We start from the raw sequence: 26991 nt of genomic DNA on the forward strand, positions 1-26991 counted from the left end.
CTAGTAAAACTGAATTACTGTGTTGCAAAACGATGCATGTCTAGAAAAGTGTGTCACCAACATGAAAAGTTTAGAAAGCTCTGTCCTACATATTTATTGAGATGCAACAAAACATAGAACACACAAATACAGAATCAAAATCCAATCGCCAGAATCCAGTGACATGCATAGGACAGAATCACATGCAAAGTTCAGCGAAACACGAGGACATAAAACAGCTGCCACCAAAATTCCAGCAACTAAAGGTGTTTAAAACTCATATGGAATGTAATCCATATAACGGAATAAAGCAGCTCTTTGGGACAAACATGCAAAGTCTGGCCATGCACCTGGTAATCAGCATGACAATATACTGAAAAAGAAGCTTAAGTGCTTAATTGCATGTTACACATGTAAAAAGGGCATGCTGGATCAATTATAGCAGAAAGTTAAAGAAAATCAGAAAGTTTCATCAATCTAACCATCTCCATTCTTTCTCACTGTCTCGTTTTTATTGCATAGGGTTGTATCCAGAATTTGCCCAAGAATGCAAACTCCCCCGAGAGAGTAAAGACGAATGAATTCAAAGGGACTTTCTTCTGAGTACGTACATACATATGTATCTACAACCCTGTATAGGCAACCCTGTTTAGGGAAGTTTTTAATGTTTGTGTTTTATCGTGTTTTTAATATTCTGTTGAGTGGCTGGGGAAACCCAACCAGATGGATGGGGTATAAATAATAATTCATTATTAAATTATTATATGTACATACTTTTATTTGCATGCCATCTTTCCACAGTTCAAACCATGCTCAATGCGGCTTGCAACATAAAAACAAGACATAACTACAACATAACAAAAGCAGCCATGAACAATAAATAAAACATTAAAAAATACACAACCAAACTGAAGAAAAAACATAAGAGTAAAAATATACAAACGTTCTGTGAGGTAGTCATGCTTTCGCCACAAACAACGGAACTGAATTCTCGTCCTGAGCAACTTAATAGATGTCAATGGGACTAAAGCATAACCAATTAAATCCACATTCAGCCCATTGCCAATTCCTTGTTTTTAAAACAATATTATTATTATTATTATTTATAAAAAAACTGTTTCCATTTTTATATCCTACACAAAATTTCGATTTGCACTGAGCCCCATCTACTTTGAAATTAGTTCCATGTGTATGGAGCTTCCAGCTGCGGCACCATGATTATGAAAACCTTCCCTAAGGAAGCTTATCCAAGTGTGATTTTATCTTGTTTTTAGGAAAATGTTGAAGGCATTTTGTTTTGGACCAGCACTCAAGAATACATAAACAGCATTGGCTACATTTACCTTTTGTCATTTGAATAACTAGTTTTATACTTTTCTTAGCTACCTAGAGCTGCCCATGCAGGTTTGAAAAACAGGGGTTATAAATAGCATAAATATAAATACATAAATATATGAATCAGTCTTTCTTGTGTTTAAAAAGCAGAATATTTGAGCCATTAAAAGGGATTTAATGTTGCAGTCTTCTGTTGCATTTCGACTTCCCAGATAGAACAACCAGCTCTCTCCCCTCCCGACCCTCCAAAGCAATTGTGGGCGGAATGCAGGTGGGAATGGGTCGAAGAGGGAAGAAAACCCCAGGTATATACTGGTGAGAGCCCAGTGCACCAAGGTGGTTGATTCCAGCCCATTGTAAATTTCATCATGTGACTGGTCAGTTTAAAACAATAACAAACAACCAGGCGGCTTCAGGTTTTTTTTTATAAGAATGATTTCTGGATTCATGAAAAATTGACTGTTTTCCAATGGATGCGAGAGGATTTATTTTTTAAAGGTGATGCTTTACATATGCCTACTCAAAGAGAGAGCAGGATCCAAAGGTGGTATCAGATGACAAATTTTCTGATGTTGTACAGATTTTTGCAATCATCATGTCATGAAACCCCCATGGAACTGGATTAGCTCCTTCAGTTTCACCCACACACCCATTTTTTTGGTAACCGGGAAAGCCGTTCACACACTTTCCCAGTCCAAAGTGTCCTGTTTAAACCTGTGAGCGGGTCCTATTGACATCAGTGGGACTTGCATCCAAGTTGATAGGTAAAGGATTTGCGTTCTTAAATGGAAGCTTTTGAAAGGGAGCCATTGATGGAGAGAGTTACCTTGTGTTTGGCTACAAGGGTCCTAAAAAACTAGCAAAGAGAAGTGTCTTTGAGGTTTGGGGAAACAATTGTTTCCTGAGTTTTATGCTGATGCCACGACTTCCAACAGGTTTCGAGGTGTGTGTGTGTGTCTGTGTTACAAAGTTTTGGCTTCAGATAGCAGAAATCTCTTACAGAAGCTTTAACATGCTTCCTGTCTATCGTTAACGTAACATGATTCTTTCGACTGCACTGCCATATGGTGGGGGGTGGGAAGTAATGTCCTGACTACATGAAGCCATGATGCAAGAACACAGCTGGCTATTCCCCAACCTCAAGCCTTTTCCACTTTGCTGTAGCTAATTGTATTTTTCCCTCTTCTTCAGCAAAAATGCATTTTTAACAGCAAGCAATGTTTGCGTATAAGTTCTGTTTACATCATGTCCCATTCTGATTCTGCTGTATGTTACAGGTTCAGAAGTACTGGTTCCTTATTGGCCAATCGTATGGGTAAGTGATACAAAAAGTTGGAAATAACCAGCATAGCTCGTATATGTGTGTAGTAAAGAACCAGTTCATGAATGGGTCTTTACAATGGAATTTGAAGGGTGTCGCTCAGTGGCTACAGTCTCTGCTGTAAATCCCTGGTAAATCCCTGGCATCACCAGATAGAACTGGAAGAGACCTCAGTCTGAAACTCTTACCAGTCAGTGTAAACAATACTGAAGCAATGGTCTGACTCAATATAAACTAGTTGTCTAATAGTTTCGGGGGATAACCACACATTCATTGTGTGCCACTAAAGTAATAATTCTCCTAAGCCTTAGGGCTGCATATGGCTTGAACCCTAATTTCATATGGCATGCAGTCCAATTTCATGCTGGTGGCAAAGAGAGGGAAATGGTAGGAAAAGGGGTGACAGAGAGAGATAGAAAGGAACAAGGGGGAGAAAGATAGAAAAGGGGGTGCCCCCCACTGTTGGCACTGGCATTACTTGCCTCCGACATAAGTTTGTGTGTGTTGGGAGTGCTAGGGTTTGTGGGTGCTAGATTTCCCTAAATTCCTAGATTTAGTAAATGTTAGAACTTAACCAATGCTTAGAGAGTTAACCTGGAAATCAGACTCTTTAATAGCTGGACTCAGCTTCCTGTGTTCAGGAGATTGCATGGGGTGAGAACAAAAGGAAAGTGATGAGCCATTAGGAATCTCGCCAGAGAAAGTGGTCTCTCCTTCAACTCAGAGTTAGTTAGAAGACAACAAGGCAGTTTCAAACAAAGTTTAGGGACTGGGTTTCTGCAGTGATGTTTTTGCAGCCGTGGCTGACTTCTGTTGGAATCCAAATCTGTGACCATGAATAGGCAATAACCTCTTGGAGTGTAATGCTTTGAGCCTCTCCATCGTAGGCCAGCCAACAGAAACAACAAAAGCTGGCCATACTTATTTTGGGGCAAAGGGGAAATGGAATACCTGTTCTGGTATTGTTGTGAGAGTCATCAACTAACTGCATAATGGCGCTCGACCCTGTCCATCCAAATTATTTAAGGGAGGAAGACCCATCTTCTACAACACCATTTCACTTCAGGTGGCTACAACATGGCACTGATCCAAGGTTGCAGGTTCCATGCTGGTAAGTATGGGACAGCTGCATATTTCTGCATTTAAGGGGGTTGGACTACATGATCCTCAGGGTCCTTTCCAACTCTATGATTCTATGATTACTTCAAGAAACTGCAGTAGTTTTAGGCCTGAATGAAAAGCCCTGATCCACCATACCGTGTCACCTTGTATGCTTAAATTTTAAGGATGATCTGCTATGTCTGTCTGCAGTGGGGAGGCTCACACAATGCACCCTTTCAGCATTTTAACTGACCCACATAAAGTAAACTCTATGTGAAGCAATGAATTGGACTGGCTGATGGAGCACTGCGTTGAATTATATTCACCTTCCCACAGCTCAGAGGTGAATAATTACACCTGTCCCACTTGGCGAGATGAAAGACACTAAGTAGTGGCTGTATGGGAAGAGATTTAAAGAAAAAGCAATGTTCGTAGTCAGGTAGAAAAACAACTTACTCTGTGAGCCTGTTACTGCAGCGATGGAAAAGGGAGAAATTATACTATTTCTGCCTTTGATACCCCCTGCCCTCCCTCCCCCCCAAGGCACTTGGGTCTGGAAAAACCATTTGATAGTAAAATATATTAAGTTTAAGGTGCTCCTCAAACATTAAAGACTGCGTGAAGGATCAGCAGTCCATCCCTTCCAGAAAACCATTCCAATTCTTTCTTGAGTTCAAAGAAGAAGGCCTGATCTCTTAGGGATATGGTGTACCAACTCGAGTACGGTACCTAATACCTCCGCAACGTTCACCTTGTCTAGCATCCATGCCAGCAAATGTCTGCAGCAAACCCAGAAGTACCTGAACAGGTAACTTCCGCGTTTGCTGCTCGCGCATGCGCAGAAGTGCAAACCGCTCCACGCATGTGCGCAAACGCAGCACTTTGCCCTGCGTCCTTTTCGGCTAGCGGCCAGGGCTCCAGAACGGATCCCAGCCGCAAAAAGAGGTGCAACTGTAATTGTTTTCTTTGAAATAGGTGAGTAAATGGATTACTGTACAAGACTTGCCAATGTTTTGGACAGCAGAGTCCTTTTTCTGTATACACGGCACTGTATAAGCTAAGCTAGGAATCCTACACCACCTTCAGGGTTTAAGGACGCTCGCTGACAATGCCATCAATGGCAACTGCCTTACGCGCCACAACTTATTTGCATCGCTGACCCTTCCTTCCTTTAAGTGGTCATAAACCCAGAGCACAATGGGCCTGTAACCAAAGTGAGTCAGCCTGCAAGCATGGGCCGCTGCTGATAGTGCACTGAATGTCACTGCGCTTGCAACAGTTTGAACACATGACTGGAATGAAAACAAGGTAAGAACACAAGGCAAGTGCTTTTCCCATTCATGAAATGGATTGGGGGGGGGGGGGGAGGTGAAGTTACACCAACTTCCTTACCACTTTACCAGTCAAAATTACAAAATGTTTATGGATCTCTCTCTCATATATATATATATATATATATATATATATATATATATATATATATATATATATATATATCCAAGCTTTTAAAATTTATTCCCTTACGTAAAATTTACAGAGACAACACATCTTGTTTATTTTATGTGTAACTCACAGGGTATAAAGGCTGGGTGAGGAAGTTCTTCCCTGTCCTCTGCCCTCAAAGTTTTTAAATTAGGGTTATTTTTCTACCTTAAAATAAGAAATATTTTTCCAGATAAAAAACTGGGCCTACACTGAATCCCCCCACCCCAACTAATAGTTTCTTTAGGAGGTTTTGAGGCGTGATCTTTGGCTTTCAGAAAATATTTTTAAAGTCTCTGTGTTATATAGTGCTGTATAGGTTTGTTGTATGGGCAGATTCTTCATGGCAGTCGTGTGCTGAAGCACTCTATGAGTACAATATCTACAGATGCAATTCTCGTTTGTCTGCTTTTCTAAGGCAGCTATCAAAATCAGTAAGAAAAAGTATATTCCTCTCCTCCTTAGATGGTTATGTTTGCTGAGCAATAAACACTTATGCTAGGAAAAGCAGACCGTGTTATTCTTTTTATTTATTTGCTTTCAAAATTATTCACAGCCATTCAGAATACAGTAGCTTCCCATGGCACCTCGTAAGATTCAAAACAATTGGAAACCGTATAAAATGAAAGCAACATGATCACTGGCATAATAGGAGCATAAAGCTATTTCAGATCAATATATCATTATCATAGCCGCCGTAAGACTAAAAATGGAGAAAACTGCCCATTGCACCCCCCTCATTAAAAAACCCTATTTTTAGAGCCTTCCTAAACAGTATCAGGGCTTTATACACTAGTACCAGCACCTTGGATTGGGCCTGGTAGATCACTAGCAGTAGTACCTCACTGAACTGCTCCCCACACCAACCTGACAGCCATATTCTCCACTACACTAATGGCTGTTTCCTAACAGTCTGCAAGGACAACCCTCATAGAACACATTACAGTAGTCCAGGTGGGATGTCACTAGAACATGGAAGACTGCAGCTAGGCTATCCTGGTCCAGAAATGGCTGGAGCTGGGGCATAGCTGCCAAGTCTCCCGTATTCCCCGGGAAATCACCGTTTTTCTAGCTGTTCTCAGCTGAAAAAACGGATTTTTTTTGTTTTTCCCTGGTTTATTATGGCACGGCGGCCATTTTGGAACTGGGCGGAGCATGCTCAGAAGCGACTTTTGATGCAGCTCTGCCCAGTTCCAAAATGGCTGCAGTGCGACTTCTGGCGCGGCGGCCATTTTGGAACTGGGCAAAGCAGCATCAAAAGTCGCTTCTGAGCATGCTCCACCCAGTTCCAAAATGGCGGCAGCGCTACTTCCGGTCTGCTACTTCCAGTCTGGTCCCTTATTTCTCCCACACGAACTTGGTAGGTATGAGCTGGGGGTGAACACTCCTAGCCGCAGAGGCTACTTGTGACTCCAGTGACAGACTGGAACCCATATGTACTATGAACATGTTCCTTCAGGGTGAAGCCCCTATTAGACAAAGTTGTACTACCTAATTCCTGAGTATGACAAGCACCCATTTACAGAACCTCCATCTTATTGCAATTCAACTTCAGTTTACTGGCAGCTATCCAGTCTTTCACTGTTTCCCAGCACTTCGTAACCTCTCCTGGTTCAGATGGAATAGAGAGATGACTCGAATCCCTGGCTGACCTCTCCAAACAGTTTCATATAGATATGGAATAACATGGGAGGCAGAATATACTGCTGTGGGACCCCACAGCCCCAAAGACATGGGACTAAGTAACAGTCCCCAGTGCTACTTTCTGGCAGCAACCCTTCAGGTAGGAAAATAATTATAATTATTATTATCACTGTAATATAGCAAACTCCAACTTCCAACCCCAAGTAATTCCATAAGGTGTCAAAAGTCACTGAGAGATCAACTTCTCCTATTCGCCTAGTAAAGGCAAATAGGAGAAGTGACCTAGCCAGGGTGACCTAGACTAGAGCACCGACCTCAGAGCTCTTCCTTCACACCCCACCCCACTGCATTTGCCACCTGAGGCAGATGCATCACTTTGCCTAATGGTAGGGCTGACCCTGATGAGTATACTAATAATAATAATAATTTATTATTTATACCCCACCCATCTGGCTGGGTTCCCCAGCCACTCTGGGCGGCTTCCAACAGAAACATTAAAATATACTAATTTCTTAAACACTAAAAGCCTCCCTAAACAGGGCTGCCTTCAGATGTCTTCTAAAAATCTGGTAGCTGTTTTTCTCTTTGACATCTAATGGGAGGGCGTTCCACAGGGCAGGCGCCACCACCGAGAAGGCCCTCTGCCTGGTTCCCTGCAACTTGGCTTCTTGCAATGAGGGAACCGCCAGAAGGCCCTTGGAGCTGGACCTCAGTGTCCGGGCAGAACGATGGGGGTGGAGACGCTCCTTTAGGTATACTGGACCGAGGCCGTTTAGGGCTTTAAAGGTCAGCACCAACACTTTGAACTGTGCTCGGAAACGTACTGGGAGCCAATGTAGATCTTTCAAGACCGGTGTTATGTGGTCTCGGCGGCCGCTCCCAGTCACCACTCTAGCTGCCGCATTCTGGATTAGTTGTAGTTTCCGGGTCACCTTCAAAGGTAGCCGATTGTCCAGCAGGTTCCTGGTTGAAATAGCACTCAAGTCACATTTCAGACATGGTGGTATAGCTGCTGGGCCTCTCTATGGCTGGGAAATGATGTTGTGCCTCTTACATCTTGCTGCAGAATCATGGGACTTGCAGTCCATCTCATGACTTCTGCACACCAAGGACGCCTAACCTGCGGCCTTCCAGTTGCTTTAGACTATAAGTCCCATCATCCACAGCCAGAATCACAAATGGTTTGGGATGATGGGAGTTGTAGTCCACAACATCCAGAGGACAGTGCGTTGGCTATCCAAGTGTACCTTTTCTTTCTAAACTGAAGACAAAGATGTAGACATTCACCATTCACATGAATTGTGAAGTGCCCATTAGAAGAATTGCTGGACATGTAGGTAAGAGATTTTTCTGATGGTGTTTCCCCCTGCCTCCCCACTCTGTAATAAAGCTAATCCCATATAAAGTAATATTGGGTAAATTACCTCGGCTAAACCGATCTATTACCCATTGCCTTGTCCCTACAACCCCTGGAAAGAAGCTCAATTTCAAAGGTTGATAGTACAAAACAAATATGCCCAGGCAGCTCAAAAGGTTGAATGTAAAATATATTTGCAGGTTCCCCCCCCCCCCCCCGGCGTGATGTTTTAAAGACTCTGGCCAAGTTTTAATGGGCTGTCACACACGAGTGGTTATGAAAGACTTACAATGAACCAAGCTGATAAGCTGATTTGATTTGAATTAACTGCATGAGATTGCTGCTTTGAAAAAGCTGGCCTAAAGAGGCAGCAGCAAAAGCAATCTAAGAAGCCACTGGGATGGTTTGCTTCAGATGCAAAGAAGTGTGGAAGGTTTAGGTAGGGTGAGCTAATTGAGAGATGCATTTGTTTGATCCTGACATCTTTTCCCCTGAAGGAACCCAACACAATGGATGTGTAGGCTCTCTATTTATTCTTTCCACAAAGCGCCCTAATAAGCTGGTGTTTGTGACTTTGTTACTTTAAGATGGTTTTCACAGATAAACATTTTTAAAAATAAAAAATGTCTGCAGTTAGCATTGGAAAGTGGATGGTTGCCCTGATGTTGCCCCAAGTGTTCTCTATGTTGATTTACCTTGCAGATCTTAGAATCATAGAATCATAGAGTTGGAAGAGACCACAAAGGCCATCCAGTCCAACCCCCTGCCAAGCAGGAAACACCATCAAAGCATTCCTGACAGATGGCTGTCAAGCCTCTGCTTAAAGACCTCCAAAGAAGGAGACTCCACCACACTCCTTGGTAGCAAATTCCACTGCTGAACAGCTCTTACTGTCAGGAAGTTCTTCCTAATGTTTAGGTGGAATCTTCTTTCTTGTAGTTTGAATCCATTGCTCCGTGCCCGCTTCTCTGGAGCAGCAGAAAACAACCTTTTACCCTCCTCTATATGACATCCTTTTATATAGATCTTGAAGCCGTGCTTTTTCATTTATGACTCCAGGAAGCTTATCCAACACCCACCCACCCTCTGTGTGTAAGAGAGAGAAAGAAAACTCTATCATCCAAAGTAAGGAATATCCAAAATAGTCTTTGAATCTGTGATGTGTCATGTCCATGGAAGCAAAAGCCTAACAAAACCTCCTGTGCACAGAGCCAATTGGCAGGATAGTGAGAGTCACACTACCCCTACTGTCCTTAGCCACAGGGTGCAGAACTGCAGCCATTTCTTGCTAGGCAACCAAGGGAGAATGCATGCCTAACTGTGCATAGCTGGGGTAATGGGCTATTGCTTAAACTTATATGTCAGGGAGTTGTTGCGGCTACTCCCAAGTAAAGACGCTACAGTCAGTTGTGTCTTTAAAGGTTTTATTATGCATACTATTTACAATGCAGAGAAAGCAGAAAACATGGCCTCCTAGTCACTCTCAGAACACGGCAATGGTGTCCGTCGGCTTCGGGGCCAGCATAATAACCTGGGCACCCCGAAACGCCGCCCCTTAGCCCTGCGTTTGGGCGCGCGCCTCAATTTGGAAGGAGCGGTGCCCCTTCTTCCCCTGGCTGGCTGGGGCAGTGCCTGAGCTCCGACGCCTCCCTGAGCCGTCTCTCCTCCACTTGTTGGTCAGAGTGGTGCAGGGGATCTGATGCCTCGCTGAGCCTTCCCTCCTCCATTCCGCTTCCCCCTGACCCGCTGCTAGCGCTGTCGCTGGGCGAAGTGCTGGTCAGGATGATGGGGGGAGGCTCCCTGTAGGGAGTCCCCCTGACATTATGCAATGCCTGTCTTCTTGCAGGGTGTTTTAACTTCAGTCATTTAGATTATTTGTCAAGACAAATAGTCAACACTTCCACTGTTATCTTCTCTAGCATTTTTTAAGAGATGTGGGAGAATTATGGAGGCGCTTTTCAGCAATAACTAAAATTAAAAGGAATGCAGAAATAACCTGTTCCAGTGCAAAAATTAGCTGCATTCAAACAGCACTGCACTTAAATGTGCTTTCAGATTTGCACAGTGATAGAATTAATTTCCTAATGCAACACACACTAGCTAAGCTTCGTAATGAACGTTCCAACAAACCATTTCATGAAGAAGATCACAAGCCAAGGTTGTGCCCTGCAGACGTTGTTGGATTCCAGTGTCCAGCAGCCTCAGCCAGCATGACAAATGTGTGAAGATGATGGTGGTTGTAGCTCACACCACCATGTTTATTTTAGTATGTATAACTGCCACCTTACACACACACACACACACACACACACACACACACACACACACACAAGTCTACAAATATCCATAAAATGTAATTAAAACATCAGTAAAACTAAGTAGATGCTGTTTGGTTAGAAGGAAAAATATGTGTCGTAAAGGAGTCTGTAAACGACAACAAAAGTTTTAAGATGATATCTGAAAGAAGGGTGGAGTGGTTCCTGCTGAAGCCATGCTGGTAGGGAGTTCCACAGGGCAAAGCCTAACACATTAAAGGTTCAGTCAGTAGTGAAGGCCAATCGAACCTCAGGGGCATGGAAAACCACCCTTTGTATCTCACTCTTCCACAATTACGACAAAAGCCTAGCCTGGATCACTTGCTCTACCTACTAGAAAGTCCCCAGAGTATTCAGGATTCCATCAGGATCCATAAATATTTGAGGGTGGATCATCTTAAATCATCCCCTCAACTTTAGGATAGCTGTCGTAGAGTCCAAACTTCACCAAGGAGTGTTGTAGACCGGAAGCCGTTCACACAATCTCAAGTTGTTCAAAGACACTTCAACGTCATATACAACAGAGAGGATGCGTTGGCATTATTGGTGAAATGCAACCGAGGCTAAAGGAGCCGCTTACACCATGAGTTACAGGGCACCATACAATTATTGATACATTTTGATTTGCAAACTACAATGAGAACAAGCCACGATCATGGGCAGAGTTGCAAAAGAAAAACCCATGGACAGACACCTATCCCATTGACCTCCCCAGAAGGAGTTCTCATACACAAGTTCATCAAGTTGGCAATGGACATGTACAAAGCAGCCCTCACAACCACACACCCCAGATGGAGCTTCCATAAAGCTGACATCACGTCAAGCACAATATTTTCCAAACACAGTGTGGGTAGAAGGCAAGATTATGCAACCAATATCCCTCCCCACCACCCACCCCCTAAAAACCCTCTTCACAGGGACCATTGTGAACTGTGTCACCTGGGGCTGCTCTGGGATGGGGGAATACCTGAAATCAGGGGAGGAATTTAGTGAAAAATTCCTCTCCCCATTTCGGGGTGATTTTCCCTCTCCTACCGCAACCGCAGGTGACACAGCCTACACAATATAGTAGGTGCTCTTCCTAAGGCTTATTTTGGGGTGGGGACTTACATCGGACTGTAGGGGGAATGAGAGGAATAGAAATATCAATTGAGTCTTCTGCTCCCACGTCACACTGGACACTACCCAAAGAACACAACTCACAAACTCATCTGTGAGTCATCACATACCAAGTTCAAGCTCACCCAGGGACAGCCGTAGGCAAGATTCCTGCATTGCAGGGGGTTGAACTAGATGACCCTCTGGGACTCTTCCATCTCTACAATTCTAGCCTAAGTCACATGATATACATGCATATGTGAATCAGCACTAAGGGCAATATTTTGCACCTGCCATGAATGTGCTGCAGAAAACACTTCCATGGTGATGTTCTTGGACAGTGTTGGTCAATGATTGTGGAATGGGGTAAGCCACAACAAAAATCTGGTGAGCATTCCCAAAAATTAGGAGGAGGGGTGGAGGATATACATCACAATGTTTCTGACAGCATTCCTGTGGCTTGCATAACATCTGCTCTCACTCTTAAGATTCCTCCTGAAGCCAAAACACGTAGCCTTTTCTTTAGCACTGCACTAAAGTTTTGGAAAGTGGTCCCCAAACTGTTTTCATAATGACAGCCATAATGGTCCTTTCAGAGATATCAAACTAGGAAGATGAGGTGAGCATTATGTTCTCAGCTCTTTCCCAACTGTTCACTACTTGTTTAGGTACAAATATGTTCAGAAGCTTAGCACAAAGGTGGCAAATATGTTCTCTATCGAGTGTGCTGAGCAAATTGACCAAAGATGATGACAGAAGATAATAGGTTCTACTGAAGAACCATTATAATTAACGAACACTCTACAGACTTTTGGGCTCAACGAATAGCCAATTAGCTATGTGAAGTCTCAAAAGTTAAAGACTAGAATAGAAAACAGTTAACACACCTTCATTACAACTAATACAACTACTAAATCATAGCCAGTGCCTCACCTTCACAGAACACAGATGCAACAAGACCCATGGTGAGGAAGACAGTATATGGTCATAGAATGACAATAGTTGACCCACATAAGAACAAGCCACTTCCAGTTACACTGGCATAGAGGAAACACTTGTGAAGCCCAATCATTTGTCAGTATGTGATGACAAGTCCTACTATGTTTCACCAGCCAACAGGATGCAGGTTGCTATAGTTACTCACCGCAGTGTGTCCAGCACAGTAGGTGTAGCTAGCGTGGGATTGGTAGTGCAAGCTTGTCCTTGGGAAAGTGTATGTGTTCCAAAGAGGTTGGCTGCCGCTCCACTGGGAACTAAAGCCAGGACTCATGGTCACTCGGTATTTACTGTTTTGGTACGTTCTCACTGTGGAATTAGGCTATTGAGAGAGAAAGAAAAAAGCAAATGTAAAATGCAAATAACTGGACTCCACATAAACACACACAATGTTGCATTTGGAAAGCACACAGACATTTGGTTTTTTCCTGCAGAAAATGAAAGAATAAGAAAGAATAACAATGAAGCTAAGAGTCCAGGAAAGCTGTACTGGGGAACAGTTACTCTCCAGAGGACAAGAGAGAAGTGGGCCTCGTAATATATCTGCATCGCTTGCAAATAAGGTTTACCTATGACCCCACGCCAGAGGGGGCACAGAGATGGCGACACAGGCAAAATCCAGCAAGTGCTGACATTCACAATCACTTTGCAAACTCTTATCTACAGTAATCAGCTTCTGAAAATGCGGAGATAATGTACAGAGCAATCTGGACAATCCCTCTAAAGTGGCCACTTAAGCATCACCAAACAAAGAAGAAAAAGTAAGGAAACCAATTTGCCTAATACTGTACTGGCATGTGCTGAAAAATCTAAGAATCAATACTATACTTTAGGTGGAGATAGGTAAGTGGTTAAAACAATAAGAAGTGGAAATACAATGCATCTCACCATAGCAGTAAAAAAGGTAAAGGTAAAGGACCCCTGGGCGGTTAAGTCCAGTCAAAGGCGACTATGGGGTTGCAGCGCTCATCTTGCTTTCAGGCCGAGGAAGCCGGTGTTTGTCCACAGACAGCTTTCCTGGTCATGTGGCCAGCAGGACTAAACCGCTTCTGGTGCAACGGAACACCGTGGCGGAAACCAGAGTGCATGGATAAGACTTTGGCCAGGTGATTTGGCTGCCTGCTCAGTCTGCTGTGCAGGTGCTAATTGTTGGTAACAATTTCAAGGCTCCTCCTCTCCCTTCTTAGGGTTATTTGCTTTAAATCTAGCTGGGACCCCTCAGGCCTTCCGATAGATAACTGTCCTCTGTAAAGTTGGAAACAGGGTCTTTCTAAATTCCTTGCACTTGCAACCTCTTCTTTCTGGCATTCAAGCCAGCCTGAATGAAACCACACCTTCTCTTGGCTCTAATTGTGCTTTTAAAATTGTAAAATGCAAGGGTGGCACAACTAGCAAACACAATGCACACCAACTTCTGTCATGCCTTCTGATGCATGCTTATTTCCAGCTGATGAGGAGAGATCCCACCAAGGAGCCGACATTCCCCACGCTACCCTCAGCAACACTTTATGGTATCTGAAGCAGAGGGCTGCTCCCTTTTGGTTTATGTCAAGGGATTCCCGTGGTGCGATTTTTACAGATTTAACTTACAACTCTTTCAAACGCAAAGCATACAAATGAACACTAAAAGCTACCCTAAACTCTCATTAGTCACAGTATATGACAAGGGGTTACTTTGTTCATTCCGAAGAGGTTTTTGGAGAGAAACACTGCCCTCATACTTGAAGAAGATCTTCCCTCCACTCTTCAAATAAGCCTTTTATAGGGCTATGAATCTTGGCATATCAAAGGAAAGGTTTCACTTTAATTCCCCAAAGGAATGCAATACAAATTCTCTTTTCTTTGACCTATCTCATAAATTCATCAGAAAGAAATTTCATCTTTCCCAACGAATTTGCCATCGCAGTTAAAAACAGAGCTCTGAGTGGGGCTCTGGGTGGGGCTGGGATCAGAAGAGACCGGATAGCCATTCTAGTTTATTTATTTATTTTAGAGAAAGATTTATAGACCGCCCCCTAACATAAAATATCAAGGCAATGCACAACAAAATATGGAAGGACAACAAAACGTAAACTACCATAAACATGAGACAAAATAAATATGACTACCGCACGCTGAAAAAGTTTAAACAACTCAAGAGCCGTTCAGCATATGAAGATGATGTCTGAAAATTAGCAGTGATGTTGCCTGCTGACACTAAAAGACCAACTTCTAGTTGAAGATAAAACACTCCATGGATGATCTTGGTGATCAAGCTAGGATATAAGGGCTCTAGTGGTCCCTGAACCTTGAACCTGGCATGGTAGCATATGGGCAGCTAGTTCTAACGTTTTAGTGGAAGTGTCACATGCTCTTAGGTCGAAACAAAATAAAAAGATCAGATCCCTACTGACTTCTGTTTCAGTGTATCTGAAGAAGTGTGCATGCACATGAAAGCTCATACTAATGACAAACTTAGTTGGTCTCTAAGGTGCTACTGGAAGAAATGTTCTTTAATTTTTTTAAAATTTTGTTTCGACCATACCAGACCAACACCTGTAACTATGCTCTTAGGTGTCTTTCCCCATCAGGCGTCTAGCCACTGCATTCTACAATAACTGGAGCATCAAGACCAGGCCCAAGGGCAGTCCCACATAGCGCACATTGCGGTATTCCAGTCTCAAGAAGAAGAAGAAGAGTTTGGATTTGATATCCCACTTTATCACTACCCGAAGGAGTCTGAAAGTGGATAACAATCTCCTTTCCCCTCCTCCCCCACAACAGACACCCTGTGAGGTGGGTGGGGCTAAGAGACTTCAGAGAAGTGTGACTAGCCCAAGGTGCATCAGCTGCATGAGGAGGAGCGGAGACGCGAACCCGGTTCCCCAGATTACAAGTCTACCGCTCTTAACCACTACACCACACTGGCTCTCAAGATTCCCAGTGCATAGACTACTGTCACCAGCCTGTTCTTAGCCAGGCATGGCTATGGCAGTTGTACCAGAGAAAGCTGGGAAAGGCCCATAGCCAAATCCTAAACCTGGAGTGGATGTTTTCTAACCCAAGGTCCCTGAAACCAGTTGCTGGAAGTAGGAATTGTTGATCAGGTAAGGCCAGAAATCAGCTGCTGACCAGGCAAGGCCAGAAGTGCAGACTCTTCATATTTATATTAAACCTGGCCAATTCCAAAGCTTCATACAACCTAACGGTTGCAGAGTACAATGTGGCATGATCCTATTCCCTTCGGTGTATGAAGAAGGTACTTCACCATTCTAGGAACAAAATGTAAGTTGTGAGGTTCCCAGTTCATGGAGGGTTGAGGGGTTTGTTTGTGTATTTGTGTTTGTGTTTGTGTTTGTGTGTGTTTGTTTGTGTGTGTGTGTGTGTGTGTGTGTGTGTGTGTGTGTGTGTGTAATGGCCTATGAGCCTGTAGCTGCACATATAAAGTTTTACTCTTACATACCAGTTCCTTGCAAGGGTTTACCCAGTTCATGTAACATCACCCGCCTTATCAGATGCTATGTTTCTCAACCTGCAAACAGTAATCATCAAGCCATGTTGTGAAGCTTTTAAACAGGGCACAGGCATGGACAACCAGTGGCTATGATCCTAGGCATACTTAAAGGTAAAGGTAAAGGGACCCTTGATCGTTAAGTCCAGTCACAAACAACTCTGGGGTTGTGGCGCTCGTCTCGCTCTGTAGGCCGAGGGAGCCGGCGTTTGTCCACATACAGCTTCTGGGTCATGTGGCCAGCATGACTAAGCTGCTTCTTGCGAACCAGAGCAGCGCACGGAAATGCCATTTACCTTCCCACCAGAGTGGTAGCTATTTATCTACTTGCACTTTGACGTGCTTTCGAACTGCTAGATTGGCAGGAGCAGGGACCGAACAATGGGAGCTCACCCCGTCACGGGGCCTCGAACCGCCAACCTTCTGATCGGTGAGCCCTAGGCTCAGTGGTTTAGACTACATGAGATTAATCCCCATTAATCATAAGTAGGTGATGTTTCTGAGTAAACATGCTATACACGGAGGGTTGTGATGAGTCCAAAATAGGAGGTGGATAGCTTTGACAACTGAAGCCCATTGATTATATCCAACCAAGCTATGAGCTGATCTAGTTTCCTAAGGTCTGATTTGAATAGCAACATTCATTACTCATCTAATGGCAGATCCTTGCTCACAGCAAATGGACTATGTGACTTGTTTATCATGGAGAAAATCCTGTTGGTTCTCTGTGCCATTGAAGACCCAGCAACCAGTGGTTGTTTTTATTCAATCATGGCATACTGCACTCTTAATTCATTGAAGGACTGTTCCTTCGATACTTAAAAAGCCCCACTCCTGATATATTTAGAGAACAGCATTCAGCTTCAAAGCTGACAGACACTTAAACTGTCAGAAAACTGACTGGTCTAGGCATTCCATGTAGCCTTTAGGTCAACACCTGCCCATCATTTCTTTGCACGTCTGCACTTAAATAATATGCATAATTTGGGCAGTAGGTTATATATTTTGAATCCCATATGCATTATATCTGCAGTCAGGTAGTTCAAAATGACATAGAAACACCACGGATCATTAAAAGATTTGGAAAGGACACATGGAATAAATTAATCATTTCTCTTTCTCTCTTTCCCCCCTTAGTATTTCCTTGCAGAAGGTACCGAAACCCTTAATTGACTACAGTGCATAATTATTTTTTTCTCCCAGAAAATTTTCAAGTAGATTCACTCCCTTTTTACAGCTGACATATTAATGAGATAGGTCAAAACTCTCTTCCAAGTTCCACTATTCCATCAGACTTCAGAAGAAGTGTGCAAATGACTTCCAAAGTTGAATCCATGCTGTCTTAGCTTCTAAGCCTTTAAAATGAACTTCTCAGAAGTATGAGCGGTCTGAGGGAAATGACATAAATTTGAGTCTCTCCAATCCCTGGATTATTATTATTAAAAGCATTCTGCCTTTGGCTACTTCGTCTGTAGTTCTGTAAAAGAAGAAGAAGAAGAAACCACAAGAATTGTGCCTGGAGATTCTTATTGGGCACATTTCTCTTCAACCACCAGCATATTCTCTTTTGACTCCCCAGAGGAGTCCTGGATGTGACAAAAGCCCACTGCAGGAATGGATGACATTGTTGTAGGCGCCCCTGGCTGAGATGCAAGATGCCCAACTTGAAACATGCCCCAGTAGAGATTGCAGGCCTAATCCACAAATGACTGGGATGATAAAATATGATCAACCCCCCCAGTGATAAGTATGTTTCCTTGAACCACAAGTTGGGAAAGGGGTGGAGGGGAGGAAATCCTTTACTCCGAATTGCATGTTGAGCTCACTGATGAGTAGAGATAAACATCTGCTAACTATAAAAAGTTGAGCAAAATAATAATAATGATTAGATCTATGAAGCCAGTTAGTTCATCTTGTCACACACGAGCTTGCCTTTAATAGATAAGAATGATAATGGATAATAACTCTTAACAAACGACAGCTCCTAGGACTCTTTGGGAGAAGCAATTACAGTCATAACTTGGTTTAAGTATGCCTCGGTTTAAGTACTTTCCGTTTAAGTACTCCGCGACCCATCTGGAATGGATTAATCCACTTTCCATTACTTTCAATGGGAAAGTTCGCTTCAGGTTAAGTACGGACTTCCAGAACCAATTACACTCATACTTCGGGTTAAGTACGCTTCAGGTTGATTACTCTGGCGACCCGTCTGGAATGGATTAATCCACTTTCCATTACTTTCAATGGGAAAGTTTGCTTCAGGTTAAGTACGCTTCAGTTTAAGTACTCCGCAGACCGTCTGGAACGGATTAATCCACTTTCCATTACTTTCAATGGGAAAGTACGCTTCAGGTTAAGTACGCTTCAGTTTAAGTACGCTTCAGTTTAAGTACTCCGCAGACCGTCTGGAACGGATTAATCCACTTTCTATTACTTTCAATGGGAAAGTACGCTTCAGGTTAAGTACGCTTCAGGTTAAGTACAGACTTCCGGAACCAATTGTGTACTTAAACTGAGGTACCACTGTACTGTTTAATACAGTATCATACCACTTTAAATGTCTGGTGTGAATCTGCCCCAAAGCTGTGGTTCTGTGATGCACATCTCCAAGCTATGTGTGCATCTATTCCTACCCATCCCATCTTCCCCCAAAACCCCCAAACTGCATCTTAAAATTATCAGGGGTTCAAAAAAGTCCCTTCCATGCTAATGCTGTTTGAATCGCAAGGTTCCCCCAACCCCACATGGGGAGAAAAGGGTCAAACCACAGGGTGACACATTTGAAAAGGACAGTGGGGTTATCCCTGTTATTCAGCACCGACAAGCAGAAAGATTGCAGAGCAAAATATTTTGAGCTTTTGCCAGGTATATCCTGTGAAGGGAATTTGGAAATAAAGTTTTCAATTACAGACAGCACTACCAAGCCTTTGGCGAAACAACTGTGACACAAGCAATTAGGGAATCCAATATAACAGACAGTCTTAATGGTTGAGATAAGCTAGCTAAAAATATTTCCTTGAATGCTCACTTGAGTGCCGTTTCCGTAGTATTCACTCGAAGCTTCTTTTATCTTGAGAGGTTACAGCACACACACAGGCAGGTAACTAGCACAATGTGCTATATGGCTAACTTCCACAGGAGATACCCGAACAGCACAATCCTATGCATTAAGCATTGAATTAAGCAAAGCTAATTTACAGATAAGTAGGTTAAAAATTGCATCCTAAGGCTGTCACCACACACTGGGTGAGAGCAAAAATGCAATGCAGGTTTATATTTATTAAGTTTTTTAAGAATTAGATTTCTATAGCACCCTCCATCAAAAAGATTCCAGGTCTGTTTACAATTTTTTAAAAATAGGCAGTAGGAACTATAACAATGGATAAATGCAAAACCGTCTTGCATCCCACTCCTCTATCTTTCCTTTTCCCCGCAAGGATAACTCCGAGGAGGAGGAGGAAGAAGAACAGGAGGAGGAGGAGGAAGAGGAAGAGGAAGAGGAAGAGTTTGGATTTGATATCCCATCTTATCACTACCCTTAGGAGTCTCAAAGTGGCTAACAATCTCCTTTCCCTTTCTCTCCCACAACAACACTCTGTGAGGTGAGTGAGGCTGAGAGACTTCGGAGAAGTGTGACTAGCCCAAGGTCACCCAGCAGCTGCATGTGGAGGAGCGGAGATGCGAACCCGGTTCACCAGATTACGAGTGAACCACTACACCACACTGGCTCTCAGATGGTGAGGTGGAGGAAACAGAATTTCCCTGGCCCTTTTGCTGTAGAGCAGGGATGGCTACCCTGTGGCCCCTGAGATGTTGCTGGACTGCATCTTCCATCATGGCTTGATCATTGACTATGGTGGCTAGAATTGATGGGAGTTGGAGTCCAATAACATCTGGATGGCCACAGATTAGCCACCAATGCTGTACAGGAATCATGGGCTGTATGAGTCCCACCAAAGTGACCTCTCTGGGACGAAAGCCTGGGCAATGTGTATTGGGTCCTGGGCTGCCCAGACAAGGCTCCCTCTCAGCCTTGCTGATGTGATCCACAGGAAAGCGGAGCAATACGTTTGGTACCAGCTTGGCTGCAGGAGTTGCTGGAAGGAGGCATACAAGGTGTAATCCAACCATCTCCACTCCAGCTTTATGCAGGGTTTACTTCTCAGACTTTTCTTCTCCCGAAGATGTCCCACAAGGCTGTGGGTAAGGATTGTTCCTTGGGGTTTGCTCCCAAAGCCGTTTTCATGAACGAGCATAGCAAGGTAGATAAGCTTTAGGATCAGAGTTTTCCTTCTCCTGGAAGATAGGCTACCTTCCTAGAGCCCCATCTGCCCTCCATTTCCCCTTCCAGCAATTTGACTTCACCCTCAATGGTGCCCTCCTCTATTGTATCTTGAGACAGACAGATAGATGCCAACAAGTCACATGATTCCACAGCAAAATAGAATAGGTATAGTATCATTCCCAGCTCTAGAGAAGCCCTGGAGGGCTTCCTAAAGCCCAAGGCTGGAAAAAATGACATTGTTGTCCTTTGAGTCAGAAAAAAATCTGTCCATCTTTATGGCAGAGTTATGAAGCTTACAAAGATGGGGGAAAAAAGAGGAAAGGGAGGGAGAAAAAGGGGGGGAGAGAAATGGGATTGTTAGGCTTGATTGAAGTGCACATTAAAAAGAAAGGACATCTACTAGGATTGGTGTTCCCAACACATTTCAATGGTGCCTTTATCAAGGGAATTATGCATATGATTTCTTCATAACTCTGCACAATAAAGTTCCATACTCCCTTTTACTTTTACTCCCTTTTACTTTTTTTTTTGCTTCCTTGTGTTTTTGAGTACCTAGAATCACAGAGGCATGCCAATTTTTTAAGTACCTAGAATCAGACAAATAAACCACGACATTTTGGAGCCTGAGGCAGATAATCAAGATGCCTTTCCATGATGGTAAAAATAAAACAACAAACTAAATCATTCACAATTTATTGCTATTTCATGGTACCCAAAACCCGCTGCCTGGGGTGGATTGGCTAATGATAGGGAGCCCTGTCAAATATAGCAACAGCCATCTATAATGTATGTTTGTTATAGGACTATTAAAATCCGTGCATCCCCATGACCTTCAATCGACCCACAGTACCATATGAAGCTTACACACAATCATATCACAGACACACAGAGACACTTTTAACCGGAAACACTTGAAACTCATGTGACTAGTAATTATTAACAAACGTAAAAGACAAGCAAAAATCGAGGGAGTTCTTACGCAAATCAGGGTAAGATTAAATAGAAATGAGAAAAACAGTGATGAAACAAGGAATAATAGCAAGTTTCTCTCTCTCTCTCTCTCTCTCTCTCTCTCTCTCTCTCTCTCTCTCTCTCTCTGTCTCTCAAGCCAGACTGTCCCTAAATGTATTTCTGCACTAGGCCATCACATTTTTAGTAACGATTTCCAGAGGAATAGCCATGTTGGTCTGCTGCATCAGAAACAATAAAGAATCCTGCGGCACTTTTTTAAGATTTGCCTTGAGAGAGTCTTTAAATTTATTTTGTTGACCACCAGCATTACGCTTCCCGTTTTTAAGTTTGGAATAGAGTAGTTAAATAATTATCTTAAAATGCATCAAACACATGCAAGAAATGTACAATTACTAGGCTCTAGCAAAATCAGGCTTTCCTGCATAGTCCAGATGGAATGCCAAAGCATGGTTTGGTGGTATGTGAAGAAGCCTTGTAGAATGCACTCCCTCCTCCTGCTTCCAGTCCCATTACACAAATAATAGGCTGCCCAGTACAGACAAAACGAGAAACGATGGTTTGCCAAGGACCTATAACCAAGGGATCAGTTTGTGTCAAGGGAGGAGGGAGAAACCCTGTGTCTGAACTAGCCCACTGTCTTCCCTGTTGCATACATAAGCAGGCAGCAAAATATCTTGGGTTAACATTGTTCTCTTGCCTATTTAATAGGTGACTCCATCGGCTGCTTGTAATAACTTCTGAGGCAGTAGAAAATTCTGAAGTGCAGGAACTCATAATGACTGCCTCCATAGAAATACCCCAAGGAGAATTAATAGCCATGGGGTGTTTGTGTATGACACATACTAAAGAACAACATTTTATATATATATATATCATAATACTCCAGATGTATTAGGATCAGCATGCATTTTTACTTTCTTGGGCTCCTTGATCACTGCAGATGCTGATAGCAGTCACGAAATTAAAAGACGCCTGCTTCTTGGGAGAAAAGCAATGGCAAACCTAGACAGCATCTTAAAAAGCAGAGACATCACCTTGCCTACAAAGGTCCGTATAGTTAAAGCTATGGTTTTCCCAGTAGTGATGTATGGAAGTGAGAGCTGGACCATAAAGAAGGCTGATCGCCGAAGAATTTATGCTTTTGAATTATGGTGCTGGAGGAGACTCTTGAGAGTCCCATGGACTGCAAGAAGATCAAACCTCTCCATTCTGAAGGAAATCAGCCCTGAGTGCTCACTGGAAGGACAGATCGTGAAGCTGAGGCTCCAATACTTTGGCCACCTCATGAGAAGAGAAGAATCCTTGGAAAAGACCCTGATGTTGGGAAAGATTGAGGGCACTAGGAGAAGGGGACGACAGAGGACGAGATGGTTGGACAGTGTTCTCGAAGCTACGAACATGAGTTTGACCAAACTGCGGGAGGCAGTGCAAGACAGGAGTGCCTGGCGTGCTATGGTCCATGGGGTCACGAAGAGTCGGACACGACTAAACGACTAAACAACAACAACAACAAGCGCCATTGAACTCAGTGGTGCTTCTTTCTGACTGCAAAGATCCAACTTGTGAAATACATTGAGCTTTAAGGGGGGGGATCTTTAGCCAGCTGAAATGCAGCCTTTAGTTTTTAATTAAAAATGCAAATCATCCAGCAATAAAGTGTTTCCATTTAAACCGCTAGCATGAAGTAAAAATGCCATCGGAAGAAAAGGAAAAGAAGCACTAAACCTCTGCTTGATTATATTTCACATTCTCTGACTTCTTCTACGCCCTGGGGTCTTTATTGTAGCGCCATGGGCAGCATGGTACCCTCAGCTTTCCTTCTGTGGAATGGGCATTTTGTGGTGCCCGTGACAGTTCCGCATACTTACAATTCTTTCCCTTTGGCTAAAAAAAATATATATGTTGGGAACCCTTTGCGCTCTATGCCAATCTGTTACAAAGGAAATTGAAAGCCTCATTATGACTTCAGCCAGTGGCCAGAGCAAAGATAGTCCTCCATTTACCCTGGAATTTTAACAGATGATCCCTTGCCATCCTCTTCTACTACACCACTGCTGAGGCAGGACAGGCAAATGCAGCACTAGGCTTTCTATAGTGAGCAAGTCTTCCTTGTAGTACCTCGGGTTGAGAACCTCCGCTAACCTGGAAGTAGTACCTCGGGTTGAGAACCTCCGCTAACCTGGAAGTAGTACCTCGGGTTGAGAACTTTGGCCCAGGATGAGAACGGAAATCGCACACCGGCAGCATGGCGGCAGCGGGAGGCCCCATTAGCGAAAGCGCACCTCGGGTTAAGAACGGTTTCAGGTTAAGAACAGACCTCCAGAATGAATTAAGTTCTGAGGTACCACTTTAGTAGGTCTGCAGACCTACATAGTACAGCTATACTGGTTAAGCCATAGCCCATGGGCCACATCTCTTCCCCAAGCAATTTCTGCTACCCCACTCCCCAACAATGTGGTAGCTGTATTGGGGTTTATCATTATTATCCTTAAAGACACTTATTTATTTTGCTTGTGGCAGGCGGCACATCAGTGTGAATGGAGAGATTTCAACCTTTCCATCAAGATCGATACAATGAGGGGGATGAAATCTGCCCCTGTTGCTGCTGCTAATCAGTCCGGCGAACAAACAGGTAGGGAGCATAGCTGCCAAGTTTTCCCTTTTCTCACGAGGAAGCCTATTCAGCATAAGGGAATTTCCCTTTAAAAAAGGGAGAACTTGGCAGCTATGGTAGGGAGTGATGTGGAACTCCAGCATCACACTACTGTGTGCAAAATTTCGTCCTCTCCATCAGACGAACAGTGGGGACATGATCACCGCCCTCCCGTTTATCAGATTGATCTGATAAGCAGGGGAAAGGGTTATGCTAAAGTTTAGGTGTCTGACTCAGGGGCGTCTTACCCATAGAGGCTAGAGGCACGGGGCGCCAAGTTCTGGAGGGCGCCGGGGAAGAGGCAGAAGCTGGACATGGTGCTTCCCAGCACCAGCTCGCCATCCTTGCCTGCCTCCACCATGCCGCTCCGAAGCAGCGCTGTGCCCGGAGCCTCTGTCTGCCGTGGCCACCGCAGCACAAAGCGGCCAGCTGAGCCAGAAGGCGCCATTGCCAGCCTCTGCCTCTTCCCCGTCGGAGGAGCTGCCCTCCAGTCGCTGCCCTCCTCCTCCAGCCCCGCCGGCAGTGCCATCCTCCCTAAAAAACTCTGGGAAACGGGGTGGGAGGGAGCACCGGAGGAAGCTTTGCACCACGGTGCCAGATATGCTTAAGACGGCACTGGTCTGACTTTTCTCTTTCAGTTATACATACAGAGATCCCCATTGCCTGCTCCTCTTGTGCTTTTCAGGTGAGGCTTTGAAAAGGTAAATAGCACTGAAGGAAGCCCCTAAAGACGTAAGCCAGCTGCACCAGGCTGAGGGAACCATGCAAGCCAGAAGAGGGCAAAGAAAGCTCCTGTTCTTTGGTGTCCATGTGGTTGTTGCTATTGTTTGAGCAACACCTGCTGCAGCTGCCTTCAGGGAAGTTCCTTGAACTGTGTGTTTGTCTACCTGCATGCCTGAATGTATGTACCTGCCTGCCAGCCTCTCCTGCAGAGTGTGTGTATGTGTATCTGCCGTTCTGTGTGTTACTGGTGAGTGTGTGCCTGATCTATATGAGTGTTAAATGCTATGTGTGTGGTGGGGGGGTGTCCCGGGGGGGGGGGCAACATGTGCTACCCATCTTCACTTTGGCCGTGCCAGGCATGTGGCTGTCAGAGGGGTGGTCAACTATGAATTTAATAATAATAATAATTTATTGTTTATACCCCGCCCATCTGGCTGGGTTTCCCCGCCCACTCTGGGCGGCTTCCAACAGAAAAATGAAATAAAATAATCTATTAAACATTAAAAGCCTCCCTAAACAGGGCTGCCTTCAGATGTCTTCTAAAAATCTGGTAGCTGTTTTTCTCTTTGACATCCGATGGGAGGGCGTTCCACAGGGCAGGCGCCACCACCGAGAAGGCCCTCTGCCTGGTTCCCCGCAACTTGGCTTCTCGCAACGAGGGAACCGTCAGAAGGCCCTCGGTACTGGACCTCAGTGTCCGGGCAGAACGATGGGGGTGGAGACGCTCCTTCAGGTATACTGGCGTTTAGGCTGACAAAGCTTAGCCACCCCTGAGTTAATGGATCTCAGAGGCCTTGGGGAGGCTAGCATGGGATATATTTTTAGGGTGCACTAGAAAGACAAGAGGTATAACACGAATCAGCTCTTCGGGAAGTTGGAGAGAAACAGTTCATGTATTGTGGTATAAGATTTGAACACAGTTTCAATTTAATTCAGAATATTGTACAACATTATTACAATTGTATGGGCTGGTACTTTGTCTGATGCAATAGCTGTTCATTTTCTTGACCACTGTATTGCCAGTCTTTTGGCATTAGAGGGCAATGTCTGCTGGAAGGACTGATCAGGCTATCATTACAATATTCCTCTCCTATGAAATATCAGTGATGAGCAGAGCACCTCTTCTTCCCAGGCTACAAAATTGCGGTTTATACAAATTATACACATTCTTCCACATCGTTACTAATCTTGCTTGTTTATAAAGGGATTAGAGAGATGGAAGAGATAAAACAGTGCTAAGCTCTTCTTGAATTTGTTTTCAACATTAAAAGTATTCAAAACAATTGGCTATACTGACTGTGGACGTTTTAAATCTTCGGTATCCTGGAGAGGAGAAAAATTATGCAAGGTATTCATTAAAAGACAATAAAAAAATTGGATGAAGCAGCATTAGATTCTCATTCCGGTTTATCCAGTTTCATGCACAGAAATAGTGTGTTAAATCTTGGCATTACAAATTATTTTTCTCAGTACAGCAGAACTACTGAATTACATTAATTATGCCTTCATAACCCAAGGTTAGATTTCATTCCATGTCAATTTCACATGCGTTCATTCACAGAATCATAGAACTACACCCCGTCTGTGCTTTAATCTGTATGAAAATGCTATTCAATACATATGTTATCTCAATGTATGTATTTCTGCATGTATTTTGTCCTTAAATATACCACATTTTAATGCATTTTGCTCTAACTGTTGAGCTGAGAACTGCATGGTCTGAAAGATAATTACTTTCCAATCTGTGCATTATTCCAGGAGGTGCAAACTAAGTCTGTTTGCTTTAAAAATGTGCAGAAAATGAAAATTATCCATCCATAGATTAGACAGATGCATTGCACACCATATAGGACTACCCTCAGTTATTCAGAAGTCTGTGCTTGGTACAGAACACAATAATTTATTTCCAAGAAAAACATGCACAAAATTTCAGTAAAAGCATTGTTGAAATTTATGGTAATGACAACAACTAAACAACAATAACCTTCCCAGCCCCATCTACTGCCTCACACTTGACTTTGTGGAAATCAGCAGTAGGAAGAGCAAATGTATCTAGCACCGTTTATTCTGTGTTGCATTGCCTTCTGAAACAAACACAGACTAAGGAAATCAGTGACAAGAACTCAAATCATACACCATCAGTCCTGGTGGAATCAACAGGTACTTGCGTGGCAATCACGAGAGCTATTTATAAGCTCAGAGTTTGCCTCTAGTGAAGGCAATTAATAAAAAAAAGGCAG

General features: G+C 43.6%; 1 protein-coding gene across 4 annotated transcripts in view; it reads right to left on the reverse strand.

The window, feature by feature from the left end:
• The window catches only part of RBMS3 (RNA binding motif single stranded interacting protein 3), a 755586-nt gene that overhangs the window by 535715 nt on the left and 192880 nt on the right, over positions 1 to 26991 (reverse strand). For all 4 annotated transcript variants that reach the window (XM_035130054.3, XM_088653927.1, XM_035130057.3 and 1 more), the window contains one exon: positions 12777 to 12950. In XM_035130054.3, the coding sequence (XP_034985945.3) occupies positions 12777 to 12950 (174 nt within the window). The remainder of the gene's footprint in view (positions 1 to 12776; positions 12951 to 26991) is intronic.

The sequence above is a fragment of the Zootoca vivipara genome, chromosome 11, assembly GCF_965207765.1.
Source record: "Zootoca vivipara chromosome 11, rZooViv2.hap1.1, whole genome shotgun sequence".
NCBI classification, from domain to species: domain Eukaryota; kingdom Metazoa; phylum Chordata; class Lepidosauria; order Squamata; family Lacertidae; genus Zootoca; species Zootoca vivipara.